Source organism: Oncorhynchus gorbuscha, unplaced genomic scaffold (genome assembly GCF_021184085.1).
Source record: "Oncorhynchus gorbuscha isolate QuinsamMale2020 ecotype Even-year unplaced genomic scaffold, OgorEven_v1.0 Un_scaffold_1543, whole genome shotgun sequence".
Lineage (NCBI taxonomy): Eukaryota > Metazoa > Chordata > Actinopteri > Salmoniformes > Salmonidae > Oncorhynchus > Oncorhynchus gorbuscha.
In genome coordinates this window covers 67688-88533 of record NW_025746289.1, presented here as the reverse complement: position 1 = coordinate 88533, position 20846 = coordinate 67688, and the positions used below count along the sequence as shown (strand labels likewise).

At 41.4% G+C, this 20846-nt stretch overlaps 1 protein-coding gene across 1 annotated transcript in view; it reads left to right on the top strand.

The window, feature by feature from the left end:
* Positions 1–20846, top strand: part of LOC124023207 (kinesin heavy chain-like) — a 107162-nt gene that overhangs the window by 28941 nt on the left and 57375 nt on the right. Inside the window, exons 2-4 of the mRNA XM_046337743.1 lie at positions 13738–13825; positions 17741–17814; positions 18891–18995. Coding sequence (XP_046193699.1) covers positions 13738–13825; positions 17741–17814; positions 18891–18995 — 267 coding nt within the window. The remainder of the gene's footprint in view (positions 1–13737; positions 13826–17740; positions 17815–18890; positions 18996–20846) is intronic.

Genomic DNA, 20846 nt, shown 5'->3' with positions numbered 1-20846 from the left:
TTTGCATGTACTAATGAAGCTGCCAGTTAAGGACTTGTGAGGCGTCTGTTTCTCAAACTAGACACTCTAATGTACTTGTCCGCTTGCTCAGTTGTGCACCGGGGCCTCCCACTCCTCTTTCTATTCTGGTTAGAGGCAGTTTGCGCTGTACTGTGAAGGGAGTAGTACACAGCGTTGTACGAGATCTTCAGTTTCTTGGCAATTTGTCGCATGGAATGGCCTTAATTTCTCAAAACAAGAATAGACTGATGAGTTTCAGAAGAAAGGTATTTGTTTCTGGCCATTTTGAATCTGTAATCGAACCCACAAATGCTGATTCACCAGATTCTATGAGGCCAGTTTTATTGCTTCTTTAATCAGAACAACAATGTCTCATTGATTGTAACAAATTAATTTGGTCGTTATCTGAGTGAATGACCTGGTTTGTTTGGTTTGTTTGGCATTTAACTTCCTTGTTAAATCGAATGAGACAATAACATCCAATCAGTTGAGATTGGTTGGATATTATTAAAGTGTAACCAGTTGTTACCAATGTGAGAAGACGTTGGCCCTCACATTGGAATTTCTATTCCACAAAAAATGACTGCCAATTTTTCACACAAGGGGTCACTTACCCCTGAGAGCTGAAACCAAACGCAATTCCAGCAAAAGTGGGACTTCCGTCAATACTGGATCAGTAACGTGGGAGTTGGGCTTCAATGAAATTGCGAAAGCAAATTTAATTGATTAAGTAAAGTTAAAGATTAATCATACCTATATAGGATATGTGGGATATCCTACTCCACTCTCTCTCTCAACTTTAATTAACCAGAAAGCGTTGTTGTATCTAGGTTAATGTAGAAAAGTTTATATCTCATTGGTTGGAACAAATTCATTTGTTCATTTGACTCTTCAGCACAAGGTCACGTACCCCAGAGAGCTGAATTCCAAAGAATTCCAGCAGAGGCGGGACTTGCGTTGGCCAAGGCATAGGATTTCACGCTGAAACCTGAAATGACACTGGATTCCCACAATGCGTGGGAGTTCGCTGTTATAACAAAGGAAAATGGCTGCTCTCTATTCGTTAGCTTAGCATCTAATGCAAAGCTAGCCGTTCTTGCACAAGAATGTTAACTTTCAAGCACAAACAAGGTCCCCTTCAATACGGGACCAGTTGCTAAATTTGAATATAGAAATGGATTTGATCAAACAAAACTATTCTACATTTGATCTCTGGGAAACTCAGGAAGACAAATCAGAGCAAGATTACTGAATGATTACTGATCACAATCTGACACTTATGGCTAGAAAGCTTTCTAAGCGCAGGTTTAACCTCTCTACTGTTAGAAATAGAAATACCTGTTAGAAATACCTAAGAGTGAATTAAATTATTTGAAAACGCAATTAAGGGAATTAACTGGAATGATCTCTTGTCCTATACAGATATGCAGGCTGATAGTCAGTTTTTTTCTATCCAAAATGCAGACTGCAATAAATGGTTTGCTAAAGAAAATCAAATCCAAACCTGGCCAAAAGAGCACTCTTCCTTGGCTAAATGGAGAAATCTGCAAATTTGTGGAGTGGTTGAAAAATGAGTTTTAATGACTCCAACCTAAGTGTATGTAAACTTCCGACTTCAACTGTACCTACTACATTTAATCATTGGTAAATTAAATGAATAATGTAACAATTAACTCATTAAGAATTTGGGGCAGCAACAGTGAATCTATTAAGTGGAGATTTCTCAACAATTACACTCACAATAGCACATTGGTAACAGTCGGTGTCAAATGTCTATGCTGAGTAGGGCCTGGCTTGGTTAAAACCCTGGATGGGAGACCAAAGGGTAGCTGTAGAAGTTTAGATCAACTCTCCAGGAATAGGTGTTGACCAGCCTGTAGTTTTTTTCTTAATGTGGATATTTCTTCAAAAGGTATACATTCAAAATATTTCATACAAGGTTTGTCAATGTTGAAAATTGGTTACCTGTGGTTGAAGTTTCACCCTCAACAACAGTTTATGTTGATACTTTTTTCAAATCCAATGTATTTTCCACTTAAATTCCAATTCAGAATATGTTACGTTCAAACAGTTTCTGCCCAGTGAGTAGAGTCTCTGGATGTGTCCCGAGTCCTGACTCTCTACCCCACTTTCAAATACATGTCAGTAACTGTGCAAGGTAACACTTCAGAGTGGAAAAGGTGTAACATCAGGACACAGACTCTTAGTTTGAGGGGTTAAAATTAAGCTCTCCCCTAAGGTTGTGGTTGATTAATTACATGTATTTGAATGTATGTAATTCAAGTGGATTTAAACACATTTTTTTTGTTAACTTTGATTGTCTGTGTGCTTGTGTGTCGGCTGTAGTGTCTGTCCGCTAAACCCATCCATGTTAATGTGCACATCACTGGAAGACTGTACAGTAAAACTCAGAAGTGTCAGGTTGATACGAAAGCACTTCCATCATCTGACATGCCTGGCTTTCTCACTCATGGCTGTATCAAGGCTTGAACTGGCATTTAAAATGAGAAATGGGCTCACTTAGGCTCTACTCCTTTGCTCTTGCAGGTCTCCATCTCTCTCTCTCTCTCTCTCTCTCTCTCTCTCTCTCTCTCTCTCTCTCTCTCTCTCTCTCTCTCTCTCTCTCTCTCTCTCTCTCTCTCTCTCTCTCTCTCTCTTCACCCTCTCCCCTCTCTCACCCCCCCCCCCTGTGCTGCTAGTCGGACACAGCCTCGCTCCCTCTGTCGCTCTCTCACTCCTCACTCTCTTTCGTCCTCTCTTACCCTCTCTGTGTGTGTCTGCTGTCGAGGGGACCATGACAATCTCTTTCGTGGGGGCTAGGTGGCATTTGTTCCCCTGGATTAGTCACTTCCCAGGGATTCTCTTCCCTCTCCCTCTCTCTATCCTTTCACTTCATCTCTCTCTCGCCCACTCTCTCCTCACTGCAGAGTTAGGGAACCAAGGGAAATATTCTTCTCTTTAGCTGTTCTCTCCTTTTTGACTACTCTCTCTCTCTCTCCTCTCTAGCTTAGCTCTCCTCTCCTGACTTAAATTGTGAAAATCGATCCAGGAACAAAGAGAACCTTTCCTGGGGACACCAAGCCTGGTTTTCATAGCTGATTTTGAAAAGGATTTTGATAAAGTACGACTGGAGTTTATATATACATGCCTAGAATATTTCAATTTTGGGGAATCTCTTAAAATGGGTTAAAGTTATGTATAGTAAACCTAGGTGTAAAATAGTAAATAATGGCTACATCTCAGAAAGTTTAAAACTATCGAGTAAAACAAGGTTGTCCACTATCAGCATATCTATTTATTATTGCCATCGAAATGTTAGCTGCAAAGATTAGATCAAACAATAATATTAAGGGATTAGAAATCCGTGGCTTAAAAACTAAGGTGTCATTGTACGCTGATGATTTATGTTTTCTTTTAAAGCCACAATTGGAGTCTCTCCGCGGCCTCTTAGAGGATCTAGATAGTTTTGCTCTCCTCTCTGGATTAAAACCAAATTATGATAAATGTATCATATTACGTATTGGATCACAAAAAAATTCACATTTGACATTACCATGTAGTTTACCAATTAAATGGTCTGACGGAGATGTGGACATACTCGGTATACAAATCCCAAAAGAAAGAAATGATCTCACTCCAATAGATTTTTATATAAAGTTAGCAAAAATAGATAAGATCTTGCTACCATGGAAAGGAAAATACCTGTCTATTTGTGGAAAAATCACCCTGAATTAATTTGAACTCCTTAGTTATATCACAGTTTACCTATTTGCTTATGGTTTTGCCTACACCTAGTGACCTGCTTTTTAAATTATATGACACAAAAAATATTCAATTTGATTTGGAACGGAAAACCAGATAAAATTAAAAGGGCCTATTTATATAACGAATATGAATTCAGTGGGCAGAAATTATTAAATATTAAAGCATTAGACCTCTCACTAAAGGCATAAGTCATACAAAAGTTATACTTAAATCCAAACTGGTTCTCTAGTCAATTGGTACGAATGTCTCATCCTATATTCAGGAAGGGCCTTTTCCCCTTTATTCAGATTACACCTGCTCACTTTCGGTTGTTTGAAAAGGAAATCATCTCCAAAATATCTTTATTTTTTAAACAAGCCTTAGAAAGTTGGTTGCAATTTCAGTTTAATCCACCTGAAAGGACAGATAGTACAACAAATATTGTGGTTAAATTCAAATATACTAATTGATTAAAAAAAACAGTATTTATCGAAGAAATGTTTAAAAAAGGTATAATTTTAGTGAATAATATCATAAATAGGACTGCTGGAGTTATGTCACACATGCAGCTAACACAGACATATGGAAATGTCTGCTCTACCCAAAATTGGAAGAGGCAAGTAGAAGGGGAAAAATATAAGGAACTTGTCTGTCTGCCCTGTATTAAAGAACATAAATGGTTAAAGAAAAGTGTGATAAATAAAAACATATACCAATTTCATTTGAGGACCAAAAAACTGACAGCTGTGCCATATAAATTGCAAAATAGTTGGGAAGAGATTTTCGATGTACCCATTCCATGGAACATGGTTTATGAATTGATACGCAAAACAACGCCGGATTCAAAACTTTTCAATATAAATTACTATACAAAAATCTTGCAACTAATAGAATGTTATATATATGGGGGATTACAATCTTCCCAGCTCTGCAGATTCTGCTGTGAGGAGGCAGAGTCATTAGATCATTTATTTTGGTATTGTCCATATGTAGCTCATTTTTGGTCACAAGTCCAGGAATGGCTGAAGAATTGCAACATTTGCATAGAACTAACACTACAGATAGCAATACTGGGTGATTTGAAAATCCATAGTCAATCAATCAATAATATAATAATTATTTTAGCAAACATGTTTATTTTTAATTTACAATCTGTAGAAGCTATGAGAATAGGAAGGTTCAATTATTTAGTGAAGCATCTCAGCAGAGTTGAAAAATATATGGCAAGTAGAAATCCAAAATGGATGATGTTGAGAGACAGATGGGAGGGGTTGAATGGAGCTAAAGGGTTGGACTAATAACAAGATAAACAATGTAAAGCATATGGGATCTGTAAAATATATGTAGTTTCAGAACTTTTGTGAAATTGCATAGTTACAAATAGAAATCAAACTGGATGGACATCAGAAATAGAGGAAGGACTAAGAACAAACAAGAGAGAACTATTGTAAAGTAGACTGTGTCTGTAGAGTGTATAAGATGTATGGATTGAAGGTAGAAGCAGAAGTGTTTATTAGTTTACTTCAATTGGGGGATCGGCGGTAGGGTTTGCAGGGAATAATGATAAAGCTAGATTCTTTAAAAAAGTATGTATGTCTATATAGGTATGTGTATGTATATATGTGTATATACTGTATATGCATGCGTGTATGGATATATATATTTACCCCAAAAATATGGGGGATTGGAAATGATGCAGACAATTACATTGGAAGCAACATTCTTTCCGCAATATTAAGCTGATCCACCCTAAAAAAAAAAACTAAAAAAAAGAGAACCTTTCCATTTCTCTGCTCTTTCGCTCTTTCCTATTTCTTTCTCTCGTTCTCGATCTCACAGCCTCTTACAGTTTTTCTCAGTCGCTTTGGTGCATTTTTCACATCATCCCTAACATGTGCAAAATAACAAGTGCATTTCTCAGAACAATTTGTACAAACTGCAATATACAATGGATATGTTTCTAAAGCTAGTCAGTCACTAAAAATCCATAGTACATCTCTCAAAAGTAAATATTCATGCCAATGATCATGTCAGTGTCATCAGAATGATAAGTCATTGAGTCATTGTTCACGAACAAGGTCGTCAAAATGTTTAGGCATGTTGTCAATGTAACTGTGTACTTTGACAGTATTACCTGATGTAAACTTAGGCTACAGTTTGGATGACAGTTACTGTATTGAAAATGCACAAGGCTGCACTTCTATGGCATATATCAATTTCAACAGTACTATTTACATATTACTGTATGTGGGTTATTGATTGAAAGAGACTGGACAACCCAAGGGGCACAAAGGAAAAACAACTAAATTAAACTAAAACTAAAACTAAACTAAACTAAAACTAAAACAACTAAAAACAACTAAATTAGAAAGAAACACAGGAAACCACCCCTAAGGCACAACTTTGCCCGCAGCACTATTGTGCTGTCTCCACACATCCAGACATTCCTGTCTGTCGGCCCACATATGAGAATCCACATCACACCGGATATTTCCCTTCCAATGCAACGTGGAAAGAATCTTTTGGAATGCCTTATCCATCCTCTGCAGGCGTCTACTGTGATGTCCTCACATGCTGCATCCATTGCAGCCAGCAGGGTCATCTGTGTATGTGGCTGACGATCGTACACCTTCCACCTCCATGCTGAAAATAACTACTCATTTGGATTAACGAATGGTGAATAAGGTGGGAGGAATTCTATGAGCATCCTCGGGGGGGGGGTCACAAATGATGTTTGATCGATGGAAACTCACATTATCACAAATTACCACATATTTTGGCAAATCCTCTCTAAGCAGACACCTCCCATCATCAGGGATGAGAGCCCTGTAGAGAGTCTCTAAAAAGTTGAGTAGATGCTGGGTGTTGTATGGCCCTATAAGGTGGATATGGGTTAGGACACCATGCTCCGAAATAGCAGCACACATGGTGATATTTCCTCCCCGATGGCCTGGCAAATCCACAGTAGCTCTGTGACCGATGATATTCCGACCCCGCCTTCTGCATTTGGTCAGTTTGAAGCCAGCCTCATCCATGTATAACAAGTTGTGAGAGGGTTCACTTGATTCCAACTCCATTATACGCTATATCCCAGAACACACAGTTGAATTTGTTTTGGTAAGGAAGAGTGACATAAAATGTACATATATTGCATGTTCCTTCCACAGCAATGGACATGTGTGCAGTTTATGCTTACTGTACTATGTATCACTATAAAATGTTGCTGTAAAGTAGTTACATAGATATATGTTTTACCTGTACATACTGGTACCGTAGCTCTTTAACTCTGTCCTCATTCCTTTGGAATGGTACACGGTACAGCTGTTTCATACTCATCTGGTTTCTATGCAGCACCTTGTAGATGGTTGAGATGCTAACCGTACGGATGTTTTCAAAGACATCGTTGTCTTCTATAATGGTCCTTTGTATTTCCCTGTGTCTCATGGCATTGTTTGCTCGGACCATGGTGCAAATAGCCTCCTCCTGTTGAGGTGTGAAAAGTTGTCCTCTGCCACCGGTTTGAGGTAATCTTGCAGTCAGTCCTATGTGGGGAAATGCAGTGATGCATCGCATACTTTCACATAGACAAAAACTATGCGAACACACATTTTACTGTAAAACATACAGGTGGGTGCATGTAAGGTGCAGTATGTATCTGTATAGAGTATATTTCTGTATGCTGTGAAATACAAGTGGACTACTGTAATATGAAGCATTGTAGGAAGTATACAGTGTACTGCTTATATACAGTAACAGTGCACTGTACATTGGTGGACATACCTGTTCTCTCTTCGAAATGTTTGAACTATTGAGGACACGGTTGATCTCCCAATATTCGGCTGCACCCTTCGACCCGTCTCAGCCATTGTAAGGCCATGATTGACAACATGGTCTACAATAGTGGTCCTTATGTCATCAGATATGCGCCTATGTCCTCTTCTGCCTCTTCCTCTGTTTTGCCTTCCACCACGCATCCTTGCTCCTCTTCTTCCTCCTCTTGGCTGTTGACCCTGTTCGTTTCCTGGTCCATCCATTATTGGAAAATTACAACTCTGTGTTGTGGTCTGTCTATATACAGTATGCTTGCCAATTGATTCTTCATGAGATGCAACTTTGAGCAATTTAGACAACTAGTTGATTGTTGGTTGAACTAACACTTTACATTCCTTCATGAGTGAGGGTCAATTTCACCTGCACGATTCATCAATTCACGTTTTTGTACAAAAGGTCTAATAGACGTGTAAAACTATGCTTGACAGTTTATGACAAATAGTTTAACAATTGTGCATGTAATGGCTTATGCAAGGAACTAATGCCTAGATGTTTTGAGGGGTAAGACTATTCAACAGAGAACCATCTACTATATTTTGATCAACATGACATGAGCAATTGATAATGTGGAAAAAGCTGACACTTGTACATTATCAATTGCAATTTGTTCAATGGAATAATAAATTGCTTTAATGATGTGCACAAGTGACTAGATGATATGGAATTTGTACAAGTAGTATCAAGAATTGCACTTTTGATCTGAGAAATGCATCAAAGCGACTGAGAAAAACTGTAATGAATAATGCAGAGTGCTCCAGTTCCATAAAATACTATTTGCTCCAGTTTTTGAGTGTTAAAAAAACAGCTATTTATACCAAAGCATAACGATAGTGAGAAACGTCTAGTTATCTAAGCGAAAGCTTTGGGATAAAATTTGATTTGAAAGATAAACCCAAGTATTTCCTTTTTAATTTTTTTTTATGCAGAATTTGCATTCTCTATGTCTCCCTTAGCAACCATCGTGTAGGCCTACCCAGTGTATTGTAATTTGTAAACATGGTGTATAAATATGCCTCCTATTTAGAGAGCCTGGTGGTATCCAGGGATTGTGTAGCAGTTTAACAGGCATTTTCTAGAGAGAGAGAGCTTATTTGACCCTTCTGTAATTTATTATTTTCATGTAATGTATTCTTGTGCCTTCCATTGTTGATGGGGAGTTGAATTATGTTGTTATCTGTCTGTCTGTGGTTTAGCTGTAGGGAGCCAGCATCCCAGAACCATGTAGATTCTGTGTCCAGAGCAGTCTATAGCTGCCCAGAGACCTGCCCTGAGAGCAGGCTGCATCCGGTGTAAGCAGGCCATCCCGTGTGACACACACACAAACGTCCCGTGTGTAGGGCCCTTCATACCTCTGAGAGGAGGAGAGGAGACAATCTCCCCCCCCCACAGCAGAGTCAAGTCAAGTGGGAGGGAACAACACATGCAGTGACTATCACCAAATCCCAAAGCCTCTTATATATCAATCTTTTTTTCTTTTTTTTACCAACCCACAAGATGTAGCCAGTGATGCATTGACATGCAAAGCGAGAGAAGCGAGAGATAGATGAGAGGGAAGGTGTGAAAAGGAAGCTTTAAAGCAAATGCCGTGGCTATGTAGCTGCTGCCCCTGTTAAACCCACCACGCCCAACCCTCTAGCTGCTGTGTTTGCTAGTGATGGAGAAAAAAAGTGTGACACCAATCAGGCCCCAGATGACGGGAGTTGCCAACCCCTGAGTCTAGCGTGCACACACACACACACACACACACACACACACACACACACACACACACACACACACACACACACACACACACACACACACACACACACACACACACACACACACACACACACACACACACACACACACACACACACGCGCCAAGGCCTCTGTCTGGTTAGAGAGAGCAGAGCAGCAGAGCTCTGATGGTCCCCAAAGCTCAGCCCATTTCTCCCTGCCAGATCTCCATTTACATTTAGGTGCTCTCTCTCGCTCTCTCTTTCTCCCCCTTCCTTCCCTCCCTCCCTCCTTCCCCTGTCACACCCTTCTCTTTGTTTTCCCCTATAGTTCTCCCCCACTCCCCAACTCTCACGCTAACAACAGATTGCGGGAAGGGAGGCCTTGGCCTGCTGTATTTCACATGCAACCCACAAGCACACACAAACAAAACCACACACACACACATAATGGAGAAACGTATATAGCACATGTATGCAGAACAGAACAAAACAAAATAGCAGATTAGCTTTAAGCAGGGATATCAGAATAAGAAACGGCTTAGCAAAGCAATGGTCATGTTTGATCCTCATTACATCATATAAGCATTTCATGTCATTCACAAGCCCCAACACATTTTCAGTTGTTCTTCTAGGTGCAGCGTTCTGCTCTGTGTGGAGCAAATCCTTTGGAACTGTACCCAATGGTAATTAGACCTAATGGAAAGCTTGTTTTCACCTGGCCAGCTCGGAGGTTTATTTGTGACAGTTAAAAACAGTTTAAGTTATTTGAAACCCATGTCAGATGACAAAAAACATGGAGTCTATTACCTATTCAACTATGTCAAATCAGAACCTCAGCAAAATGTCTCCATACAGTATACTGTGTATTCTCCTGTCTGCAGCAAAAATGTTTAACTGAAATCTTAAAGCTAGTGAGTCAGTAGATATTGACCGGCGGTGAAATTGTGACACTTGAAAACCTTTTCAGTTTAAATGGGAAGTATTTTTAGGTCATAGTAGGACCTCAGGAAATTATCTCCTCTACACACTGTATATGATTTCCCTGTCTGCTGCAGAAATTAATAACTGAGCATCCTAAGAATACTTGTAGAACTACCTGAATCTGAGTTTAAAGCAAATGAGTCAGTGGATATGGTCTGCATCCAAAATGGCCCCCCTTATTTCTTATATAGTTCACTACTTTTTACCTATAGGGCTCAGGTCAAAAGTAGGACAGTATGCATAAGGTGCCATTTGGGAAGCAGATTCAGTCTTTAGGCCCATTACAGCTCAGAACAACACCAGAATAGAACAGGAACATGTTCCAGAATGGAACGCCGAGCAACTCCGAAGAGAATATCAACATTTCAGGCTCTTGTGTCACAACTGTTAAACATGTATAATTCAGTGAAGTGCATGATTCTAAATATAGTTTTATGGAAAATATGTACCTAGCCAATCTACACAGAGGGCTAAGAAGGGAGGTGGAGAAATGAGGGGAGGTATGATGAAAGGGGAGAGGATGAGGAGGAAAGGAGAGGGGACGAGAGAGGAAGAAGATGAGAAAGGAGGAGAGGGTAAAGGAGAGGAGAGGAACTTGTAGGAGTAGAGGGGAGGAGAAAGCGAGAATATAGGAGGAAAGGTGAGGCTAGATGGACTAATTACTCAATCTGTGCTGGATAACAGCAGGGGAGGAGGGGAGGGATGGAGTGATGGGGGGAGGGATGGAGGGAGGGCTAGCCAGTGACTGAGGTCTGTTTCATTATGGAGATTTTCACTGCAGTGTCTCTCCATCTCCACCCCTCCATACCACCGCCTCTCCCTCCCTCCCATCTACCTTCTGGCCTGTCTTCTCCTCCTTTTCTACCCTTCTCTTTGTTTTTCCCTATAGCCCAGAACCTCTCTCATAGCCAGCTCTCCCCCACTCCCCCACTCTCACGCTAACAACAGATTGGAGGCTGTTGAAGAAAGGGAGGCCAGATGTGTTTCACATGCAACACACAAACACACATGCACGCAAACACACACACACACAAACACACACACAAACACATGTACACAGTGTATGTACATTCTTAGATATTTTGTTGTTGTTGCTATCTAGAACCAGAAGGGTTATTCTGCTGTCTCCATAGCAGAACGATTAGAACAACCCTTTTTGATTCTAGGTAGAACCCTTTTGGGTTCCATGTAGACCTCTTTCCACAGAGAGTTCTACCTGGAACCAAAAAGGGTCCTCCTATGGGGACAGCCAAAGCATCCTTTTGGAACAATTTTTTCTAAGAGTGTACTGACACAGTCCCAGCTTAGCTTAGTGTTTTTGTGTTTTGAACATCCGAATTGTCACGTATCTGCAGCAGAACAGAACAAAACAACATAGTAGATTAGCTTTAAGGAGGGAGATCAGGATAACAAACATTTTAGCAAAGCAATTGGGATGTTTTTGATCCTCATTATATCATAAAAGCATTTCATTTCATTTTACAAGCCCCTGGTAAAGGCCAACACGTTTTCTGTTTTTCTGCTCAGTGCAGGGTTCTGCTCTGTGTGGAGCACATCCTTTGGACCTGTGCCCAACGGTAATCAGACCTAATGGAAAGCGTGTTTGCACCTGGCGAGCTCGGGCGGTGCAATTGTGACAGTTGACAACTGTTTCAGTTATTTGAAACCAATTTCAGATTACGAAAAACATGGAGTTTATTACCTATTCAACTATGTCATATCAGGACCTCAGGAAAATATCTCCATGTAACCATGTATTTCCTTGTCTGCAGCAGAAACTAATAACCGAACTCTTAAGCCAGTGAGTAAGTAGATATTGACCGGCGGTGAAATTGTGATACTTGAAAATTTTAAATGGGATGTACAAAAAACACTCTACGTCTATTCAACTAGGTCATAGTAAGAGGAGCAGTAGAAAGGAGGAGAGATATGATGAGAAGAGAGGATGAGAAGTAAGGGAGAGGGGATGAGAGAGGAAGAATATGAGAAAGGAGGAGCAGGTTTAGGAGAGAGAGAGCAGTGAATAGGAGGCGAGGGGAGGAGAAAAGGAGAAGATGATAGGAGGAAAAGTGAGGCAGATGGACTAATTACTGAATCTGTGCTGGCTAACAGCAGGGGAGGGGTGGAGTGATGGGATGGAGGGAGGGCCGCCCCTTCATCCCTTCGCTCCTCCATTCCTCCACCCCTCTGTCCCTCCATCCTTCCATTCCTCTATTTCTCCGTCCCTCAATACATCAATCCCTGACTTTGCCGCATGCCGCAGAGACCATTTACCACACACACACACACACACACACACACACACACACACACACACACACACACACACACACACACACACACACACACACACACACACACACACACACACACACACACACACACACACACACACACACACACACACACACACACACACGCTCTCCAGTCATTAACGATTGCAAGTATACCCATAACACGATGCAGTCACCACTATGCTTGAAAATATGAAGAGTGCCCCAAATATAACACTTTGTATTCAGGACAAAATGCTAATTGCTTTGCCACATGTTTTGCAATATTAGTTTAATGTCTTGTTGAAAACAGGATGCATGTTTTGAAATATGTTTATTCTTCCGTCAATTAGGTTAATATTGGGGAGTAACTATAATGTTGTTGATCCATCCTCAGTTTTCTCCTATCACAGCCATTACACTTTGTAACTGTTTTAAAGTCATCATTGGATTCATGGTGAAATCCCTGAGCGGTTTCCTTCCTCTCCGGCAATTGTTAACATGGACATTTGTATCTTTGTAATGAGTGTGTGTATTGATACACGTACTCATTATTCTATATACTTCCGGCCCGTCCTTGGACACTGTGCTATCTAACCTCCAAACGAGCTTCAAGGCCATACAACGCTCCTTCCGTGGCCTCCAACTGCTCTTAAACACTAGTAAAACCAAATGCATGCTTTTCAACCGTTCGCTGCCTGCACCCGCACGCCTGACTAGCATCACCACCCTGCTATGCTTTATCTTGGCCAGGTCGCAGTTGCAAATGAGAACTTGTTCTCAACTAGCCTACCTGGTTAAATAAAGGTGAAAAACAACATCCAAAGTGTAATTAATAATTTCATCATGCTGAAAGAGTTATTCAATGTCTGCTTTAAAAAAAAGACATCTACCAATAGGCCCCCATTCCCTGCGGCAACATTCTCATGGACCGTGTTAAGGGCTGTGTTTGTCTCTGTATGCACACTATTCCCTATAGAGTGTACTACTTTTACCAGAGCCCTATGATAGTGTAATACATAGGGAAATAGTGTAATATATAGGGAATTGGGTCAAAAGTAGTGCATGTTTTCTGTTCAGGGAATAGGGTGCCTTTTGAGATGCATCCAGAGCCAGAGACGGTGTTTGTCTGTGTGTTTGCTTTGATGTATTGACTGACCCAGGAACTGTGTGTCTTGGATCCACAGGGGAAGTCCTATGTGTTTGACCGGGTGTTCCCCACCAACACAACACAGGAACAGGTGTACAACACCTGCGCCAAACAGATAGTCAAAGGTGAGTGCCAGCCTCTCTCTCTCTCTCTCTCTCTCTCTCTCTCTCTCTCTCTCTCTCTCTCTCTCTCTCTCTCTCTCTCTCTCTCTCACACTCTCTCACACTCTCTCACACTCTCTCACACTCTCTCCCTCCCTCTCTATCTCCCTGTGTCTATATGTACTTCTATCTACACTACCATTCAAAAGTTTGGGGTCACTTAGAAATGTCCTTGTTTTTGAAAGAAAATCATTATTTTGTCCATTAAAATAACATCAAATTGATCAGAAATACAGTGTCGACATTTTTAATGTTGTAAATGACTATTGTAGCTGCAAACGGCATATTTTTTTTATGGAATATCTACATAGGTGTACAGAGGCCCATTATCAGCAACCATCACTCCTGTGTTCCAATAGCACATTGTGTTAGCTAATCCAAGTTTATCATTTTAAAAGGCTAATTGATCATTAGAAAACCCTTTTGCAATTATGTTAGCACAGCTGAAAAGTGTGTTCTGATTAAAGAAGCAATAAAACTGGCCTTCTTGAGACTAGTTGAGTATCTGGAGATTCAGTATTTGTGGGTTCGATTACAGGCTCAAAATGGCCAGAATCAAAGTCCTTTCTTCTGAAACTCATCAGTCTATTATTGTTCTGAGAAATGAAGGCTATTGCATGCGAGAAATTGCCAAGAAACTGAAGATCTCGTACAACGCTGTGTACTACTCCCTTCACAGAACAGCGCACCCTGTCTCTAACCAGAATAGAAAGAGGAGTGGGAGGCCACGGTGCATAACTGAGCAAGAGGAGAAGAACATTAGAGTGTGTAGTCTCAACGTCTCAACGTCAACAGTGAAGAGGCAACTCTGGGATGCTGACCTTCAAGGCAGAGTTCCTCTGTCCAATGTTATTTTGCCCATTTTATTTTTATTGGCCAGTCTGATATATGGCTTTTTCTTTGCAACTCTGCCTGGAAGGCCAGCATCCCGGAGTCGCCTCTTCACTGTTGACGTTGAGACTGGTGTTTTGCGGGTACTATTTAATGAAGTTGCCAGTTGAGGTCTTGTGAGGCATCTGTTTCTCAAACTAGACACTCTAATGGAACACATGTTGGGCCACTGTACGTCTATGTAGATGTTCCATTCAAAATCTGCCGTTTCCAGCTACAATAGTAATTTACAACATTAACAATATCTACACTGTATTTCTGATCAATTTAATGCTATTTTAATGGACAAAAAAATGCTTTTCTTAAAAAAACAAGGACATTTTTGAGTGACCCCAAACTTTTGAACGGTAAGTGTATGTACAACACTTGTCCCAAACATATAGTCAAAGGTGAGTCCAGAGCAGACAGTAGCTGATAGAACAACTGATAGCTGATAGACCATTCATTGCATGCACTTTCTGTTTCTGAAATTTAATTCCAGTATTATTTAGGCCCTGATGAAAATAAATTAAAGTAACAATAATGTGCAAGCTTATCTTGAATAAAAAAATGTGAGGTATCTGTCTTGCTCTCAGTCTCTCCCTTGCTCTTTCTCTCCTCCTTGCACTCTCTCTCTCTCTCTCACTCTCTCTGTATCTCTCTCTCCCCTCTCTGTCATCTTGCTGTCCAGCCTTCCCTTTCCTTTCCCACATGCATAGAGAGACAGTGTAGATTGCAGATTTCAATCCCGTTGTCTAACATGACAAACGAGTGCTATGCTGTCTGCCTGTGATTGAGCCTGGGACAGATTAATGAAAGGGAAAGAACACCACTGTCAGAAGAAAGAGAAATAGAGAAAACAGATGAGAACACAGCCAGAGCGTAGCATAGGAAATCAAAGGTAGTAATAAAGAAGAGAGGGGAGAACAAAAAGAAAGGATGAGAGGAAAGGAAAATAAGAGAGGTGTGAAACATACTGTAGACAAGGAAGAAAGGAAAGGAAGGGAGAACAGAGTGAAAGAGATGCCATAGAGCTGGTCTAACTCAGTGTGTCTGCAGTACAGAGATAATTGGATCTCTCTCTCTCTTTCTCTCTCTGTCTCTCTCTCTCTCTCTCTCTAACATACTGTAGACAAGGAAGAAAGGAAAGGAAGGGAGAACAGAGTGAAAGAGATGCCATAGAGCTGGTCTAACTCAGTGTGTCTGCAGTACAGAGAGAATTGGATCTATCTCTCTCTCTTTCTCTCTCTCTCTCTGTCTCTCTTTCTCAACCCCCCCCCCCCGAAGGAAGAAAGGAAAGGAAGGGAGAACAGAGTGAAAGAGATGCCATAGAGCTGGTCTAACTCAGTGTGTCTGCAGTACAGAGATAATTGGATCTCTCTCTCTCTTTCTCTCTCTCTCTGTCTCTCTCTCTCTCTAACATACTGTAGACAAGGAAGAAAGGAAAGGAAGGGAGAACAGAGTGAAAGAGATGCCATAGAGCTGGTCTAACTCAGTGTGTCTGCAGTACAGAGAGAATTGGATCTCTCTCTCTCTTTCTCTCTCTCTCTGTCTCTCTCTCTCTCTCTCTAACATACTGTAGACAAGGAAGAAAGGAAAGGAAGGGAGAACAGAGTGAAAGAGATGCCATAGAGCTGGTCTAACTCAGTGTGTCTGCAGTACAGAGAGAATTGGATCTATCTCTCTCTCTTTCTCTCTCTCTCTCTGTCTCTCTTTCTCAACCCCCCCCCCCCCCGAAGGAAGAAAGGAAAGGAAGGGAGAACAGAGTGAAAGAGATGCCATAGAGCTGGTCTAACTCAGTGTGTCTGCAGTACAGAGATAATTGGATCTCTCTCTCTCTTTCTCTCTCTCTCTGTCTCTCTCTCTCTCTCTAACATACTGTAGACAAGGAAGAAAGGAAAGGAAGGAGAACAGAGTGAAAGAGATGCCATAGAGCTGGTCTAACTCAGTGTGTCTGCAGTACAGAGAGAATTGGATCTATCTCTCTCTCTTTCTCTCTCTCTCTCTGTCTCTCTTTCTCAACCCCCCCCGAAGGAAGAAAGGAAAGGAAGGGAGAACAGAGTGAAAGAGATGCCATAGAGCTGGTCTAACTCAGTGTGTCTGCAGTACAGAGAGAATTGGATCTATCTCTCTCTCTTTCTCTCTCTCTCTCTGTCTCTCTTTCTCAACCCCCCCGAAGGAAGAAAGGAAAGGAAGGGAGAACAGAGTGAAAGAGATGCCATAGAGCTGGTCTAACTCAGTGTGTCTGCAGTACAGAGAGAATTGGATCTATCTCTCTCTCTTTCTCTCTCTCTCTCTGTCTCTCTTTCTCAACCCCCCCCGCCCAGCTGCACTGGCCTAATTGTCTCTCTGGCTCTGGCCTCTTATCGTCCTTCTCCTCCTCTCAGAGACAGATTCCATGTGTCTTGAATTACTTGTTTATGTCACGGTTCGGTTCGGTTCGGTTCGGCTCGCTCCAGCATGACTAGAATAGCTGACAAAGAAAGAGAGAGAGAGAGAGACAGATGTAGAGAGACAGAGAGAGAGGGAAAGCAACAGAAATAAGGAAAGATAAAAGGAGTGTGAAATGAAATGGTATAGGATGAAAGAAGTTATGGTTCCCTCCGGCTCCTAGCCTGGGAGTTGGTATGTATGTTTGACTTTCTGCCCACTGACTGACAAAATAGAGGCTGTGCTGCTTGTTAATGCTTGCTGTATCGTGCTCTGTAGGTGTGGGTGTGTGGTCGTGCGTGTGTGTGTGAGCACGTATGTGTGTGTGTTGTTCTGTAGGTGGGCAATCTTTGTTGGTGCAGTGTCTTGTTGCTATGGGCTGAATGAGGAGGCTGTTGTCTTATGTCTAGCATTCTCTCCCTACTCCTGTCTCCTTATTCTGCCTCTGTTCTCCTGCATTCTGCCTCCTGTCTCCTATCTCCTATATCTAACATCTATTGTCCATTGTCCTGTATCTTTCCTACTTTATAGATGTGCTGTTCTTTTCAACGTACTGTATTCCCTGTCTCCTGTCTCTAGATGTACTCGGGGGATACAATGGCACCATCTTCGCCTATGGACAGACCTCCTCTGGAAAAACACACACCATGGAGGTATGTTTTTGTAGACCACATCACCACAGAGATTAGACTTGGCCTGTATCCTAAATGGCACCCTATCCCCTATAAAGTGCACTACTTTTGTCCAGTTTGGGACGTTGAATGGAGTGTTCTGTATGTAGAGTGATATAAACCAGTGATTCCCAGCTGCAGTCTTCGGGTAGTACCCTGCCGGTTGCACGATTTTGTTCCAGCCCAGCAAAGCACACCTTATCGAACTGTTAGGTTCTAATTACCAGAGTAAGAACTCGATGGACACTATGAAAGCTCAAACCAAGTTTTTTCATCCCAAAGGGTCGAACAGCTGAACCGACAAAGGCATGGTTCCACCGGTGGTGGTATACATACCAAATACATTGGGTGGAGTCTCCTCCTTCTCGCTAAGCATTGTATCTTCGTTTCTAGGCAGGAAACTAAGTGATAGGGCAATAAACTGTTCCTTCTCCCTTAACGTGACCTGACCTCAACCTCCATCATTAATCTATGGCTCTCTCCCCTCATCAATGCCTGCCACATGTGATCGTTTTCCCTAGTACATTCCAAGCTTAATTGCACCCACCATATACCTTCCTCCTACTGACAATCAATAACTTCTGGGGTCGACCCTCTAAACCATAGCACTCAATATTTCAACAGGATACCTGATAATTAACCCTATTCCAAGTTTTAGGAGTCAGAACCTAGAATCCATCAGAACTAATCAATGGATTGATGATTAGTTGAGTGGTTAAAAAAAATAACTGGCATAAATCATTGTACACTTCAGTAGTTGAAGTCCCCTTGCTTTAAATGATTTACCATCTTGTCTCCTCTCCTCTAAATATCATCGGACTCTCCTCCAAGTTAAGTCCCTGTCCCCTGTTCATCCTTCTTTTCCGCTTCTCTCCCTCTCCCCCTCTTCCTTTCACAATGTTTTCCTCCCCCTCTCCTCTCTAACTCCCCCTACTCTTTTACTCTCCTTTAACCTCTGCCAAGTGACCTCCCCCAAGTGTTTTTCTCTTATCCATTCTTCCTCTCGTCTTCTCTGACGTCTCATCTTCTTTTCCCACATCCCTTCTGTCTTCTTTCAGGGCAAGCTGCATGACCCTCATGGGATGGGAATCATCCCTAGAATTGCAGAGGACATCTTCAATCACATATTCGCAATGGATGAAAACCTTGAGTTCCACATCAAGGTCTGTACTCTGCTGACAACACTGTCTGTCTGCACCAATAGTCCCATAGTCTGGTCCAGTGGTAGTGCATCTGACTCCGGACCACACATTGCCCCTCTATGCCTCACTTTGCCTCAAACCGCTCTGCCACTTTTAATTTTGTCTTGCCGTCTGTTTTATCTCAACATCTATCTAGTTGATGATGTCTCTAAAAACACTGTCTGGTGTCCTAAATCTGAATGTCCTTTAGCCAATTCTTCTGCCTATTTGTATCACACCATAGGATACAGATTACTGGACCAGATTACTGCATCATCTCACCAGTACTGAGAACAGTATGTCTGTATTCCCCCATGACCCTCTGGTCTGTAGTGACAACATTTTCTGCACCAGTTGCTCGGTGGTGTACCCGATCTCTATGTCAGTGTCCTCTATGTCAGTGTCGGTCAGTGCTGTTTAAGATGAGGGAGGACTTTTTTTGACCTTTCTTCTATTACAGCATATTGGATAACTGTCATTCATATTCTCATTCATATTCCATTCACCCAGTTCAATGTAACATGGATATATTTGGACTAATACATCATACTCTAATTTTACCTATACTCATCATGAGGTTGCTACACAAATTTGAGGTGACAGACATCATTAGTCCAAAAGTTGCAAACGACAGTTTCTATTGGACAATTCAGGTATGTTTATCCCCTTTTCGTTTGCTTCCGTTTAAGAAACGTTTTCAACAGAATTGGTGGAGTGAATCACATGCAAACACTGTTCACTTTCCTAGCAGCCCATTGTATTCCTTCTCGCATCTACGCGCTCTCCTCCACTTACCTTTTCCCTCCGCTTGTGGACTTAAACGCACAACACATCAGCTGTATGTGACCAGGTGAAAAAACATTTCCAAGCCGAACCACACAGTCTACATCGTTGTCACCACATTAGCTAAAGTAATGTTATAGTCAACCTAGCTAATAGAACTAACGCGTTGGTAAATCTGCTACAATCATGCAGTACAGTGTACAGTCAGTAAGCAATTTAGCAGTTACACCGGCGGGACCCGGTGGCAATACATTAGTAAAACCAAAAGCTTACCTTGACTTGGATGAGTTCCAGGGTGTCATATTCATAGCCAGCTAGCTAACATAGCATCCCTCTGTTTGAGCCGGGCGTTTGAGTTGGTTAAACTAGCTATCTGCATTTGCTAGCTAAGTAAGTGAAAGTGAAAGTAAAATGACTAAATTATAGCTCTCTCTCTCACTCTCTCTCACTCTTGCTTCTCCTTCATTGATAAAGAAATTAATTTGTTCAAAACTATTTAACTATTTTCTTTCTCTCTCTTTGAGACAACTACTGACAACATTTTATGCACTACAGTGCTTTCTAGCTGTAGATTATACTTTCAATACTAGATTAATTCTCTGATCCTTTGATTGGGTGGACAACATGTCAGTTCATGCTGCAAGAGCTCTGGTAAATTGGAGGACATCCTCCGGAAGTTGTCATAATTACTATGGAAGTCTATGGAAGGGGGGAGAACCATGCACCTCCTAGGTTTTGTATTGAAGTCAATGTACCCAGAGGAAGACAGAAGCTAGTCCCCTGGCTACACAATGGTGTTACCCTACAGAGTGCTGCTGAGGCTACTGTAGACCTTCATTGCAAAACAAACAGTGTGTTTTAATAAATCATTTGGTGACATGTGAATGTATTTAGTATAGTTTTATCTAAAAAGGATAGCTTTTGTAATGTTTCACTATTTTTATTTTTATGAAATTCACTGAGGAGGATGGTCCTTCCCTTCCTGCACTGAGGAGCCTCCACTGCTCTATGTGCTCTTAGAAAACTCCTATGGTTATTATTAGGATGTGT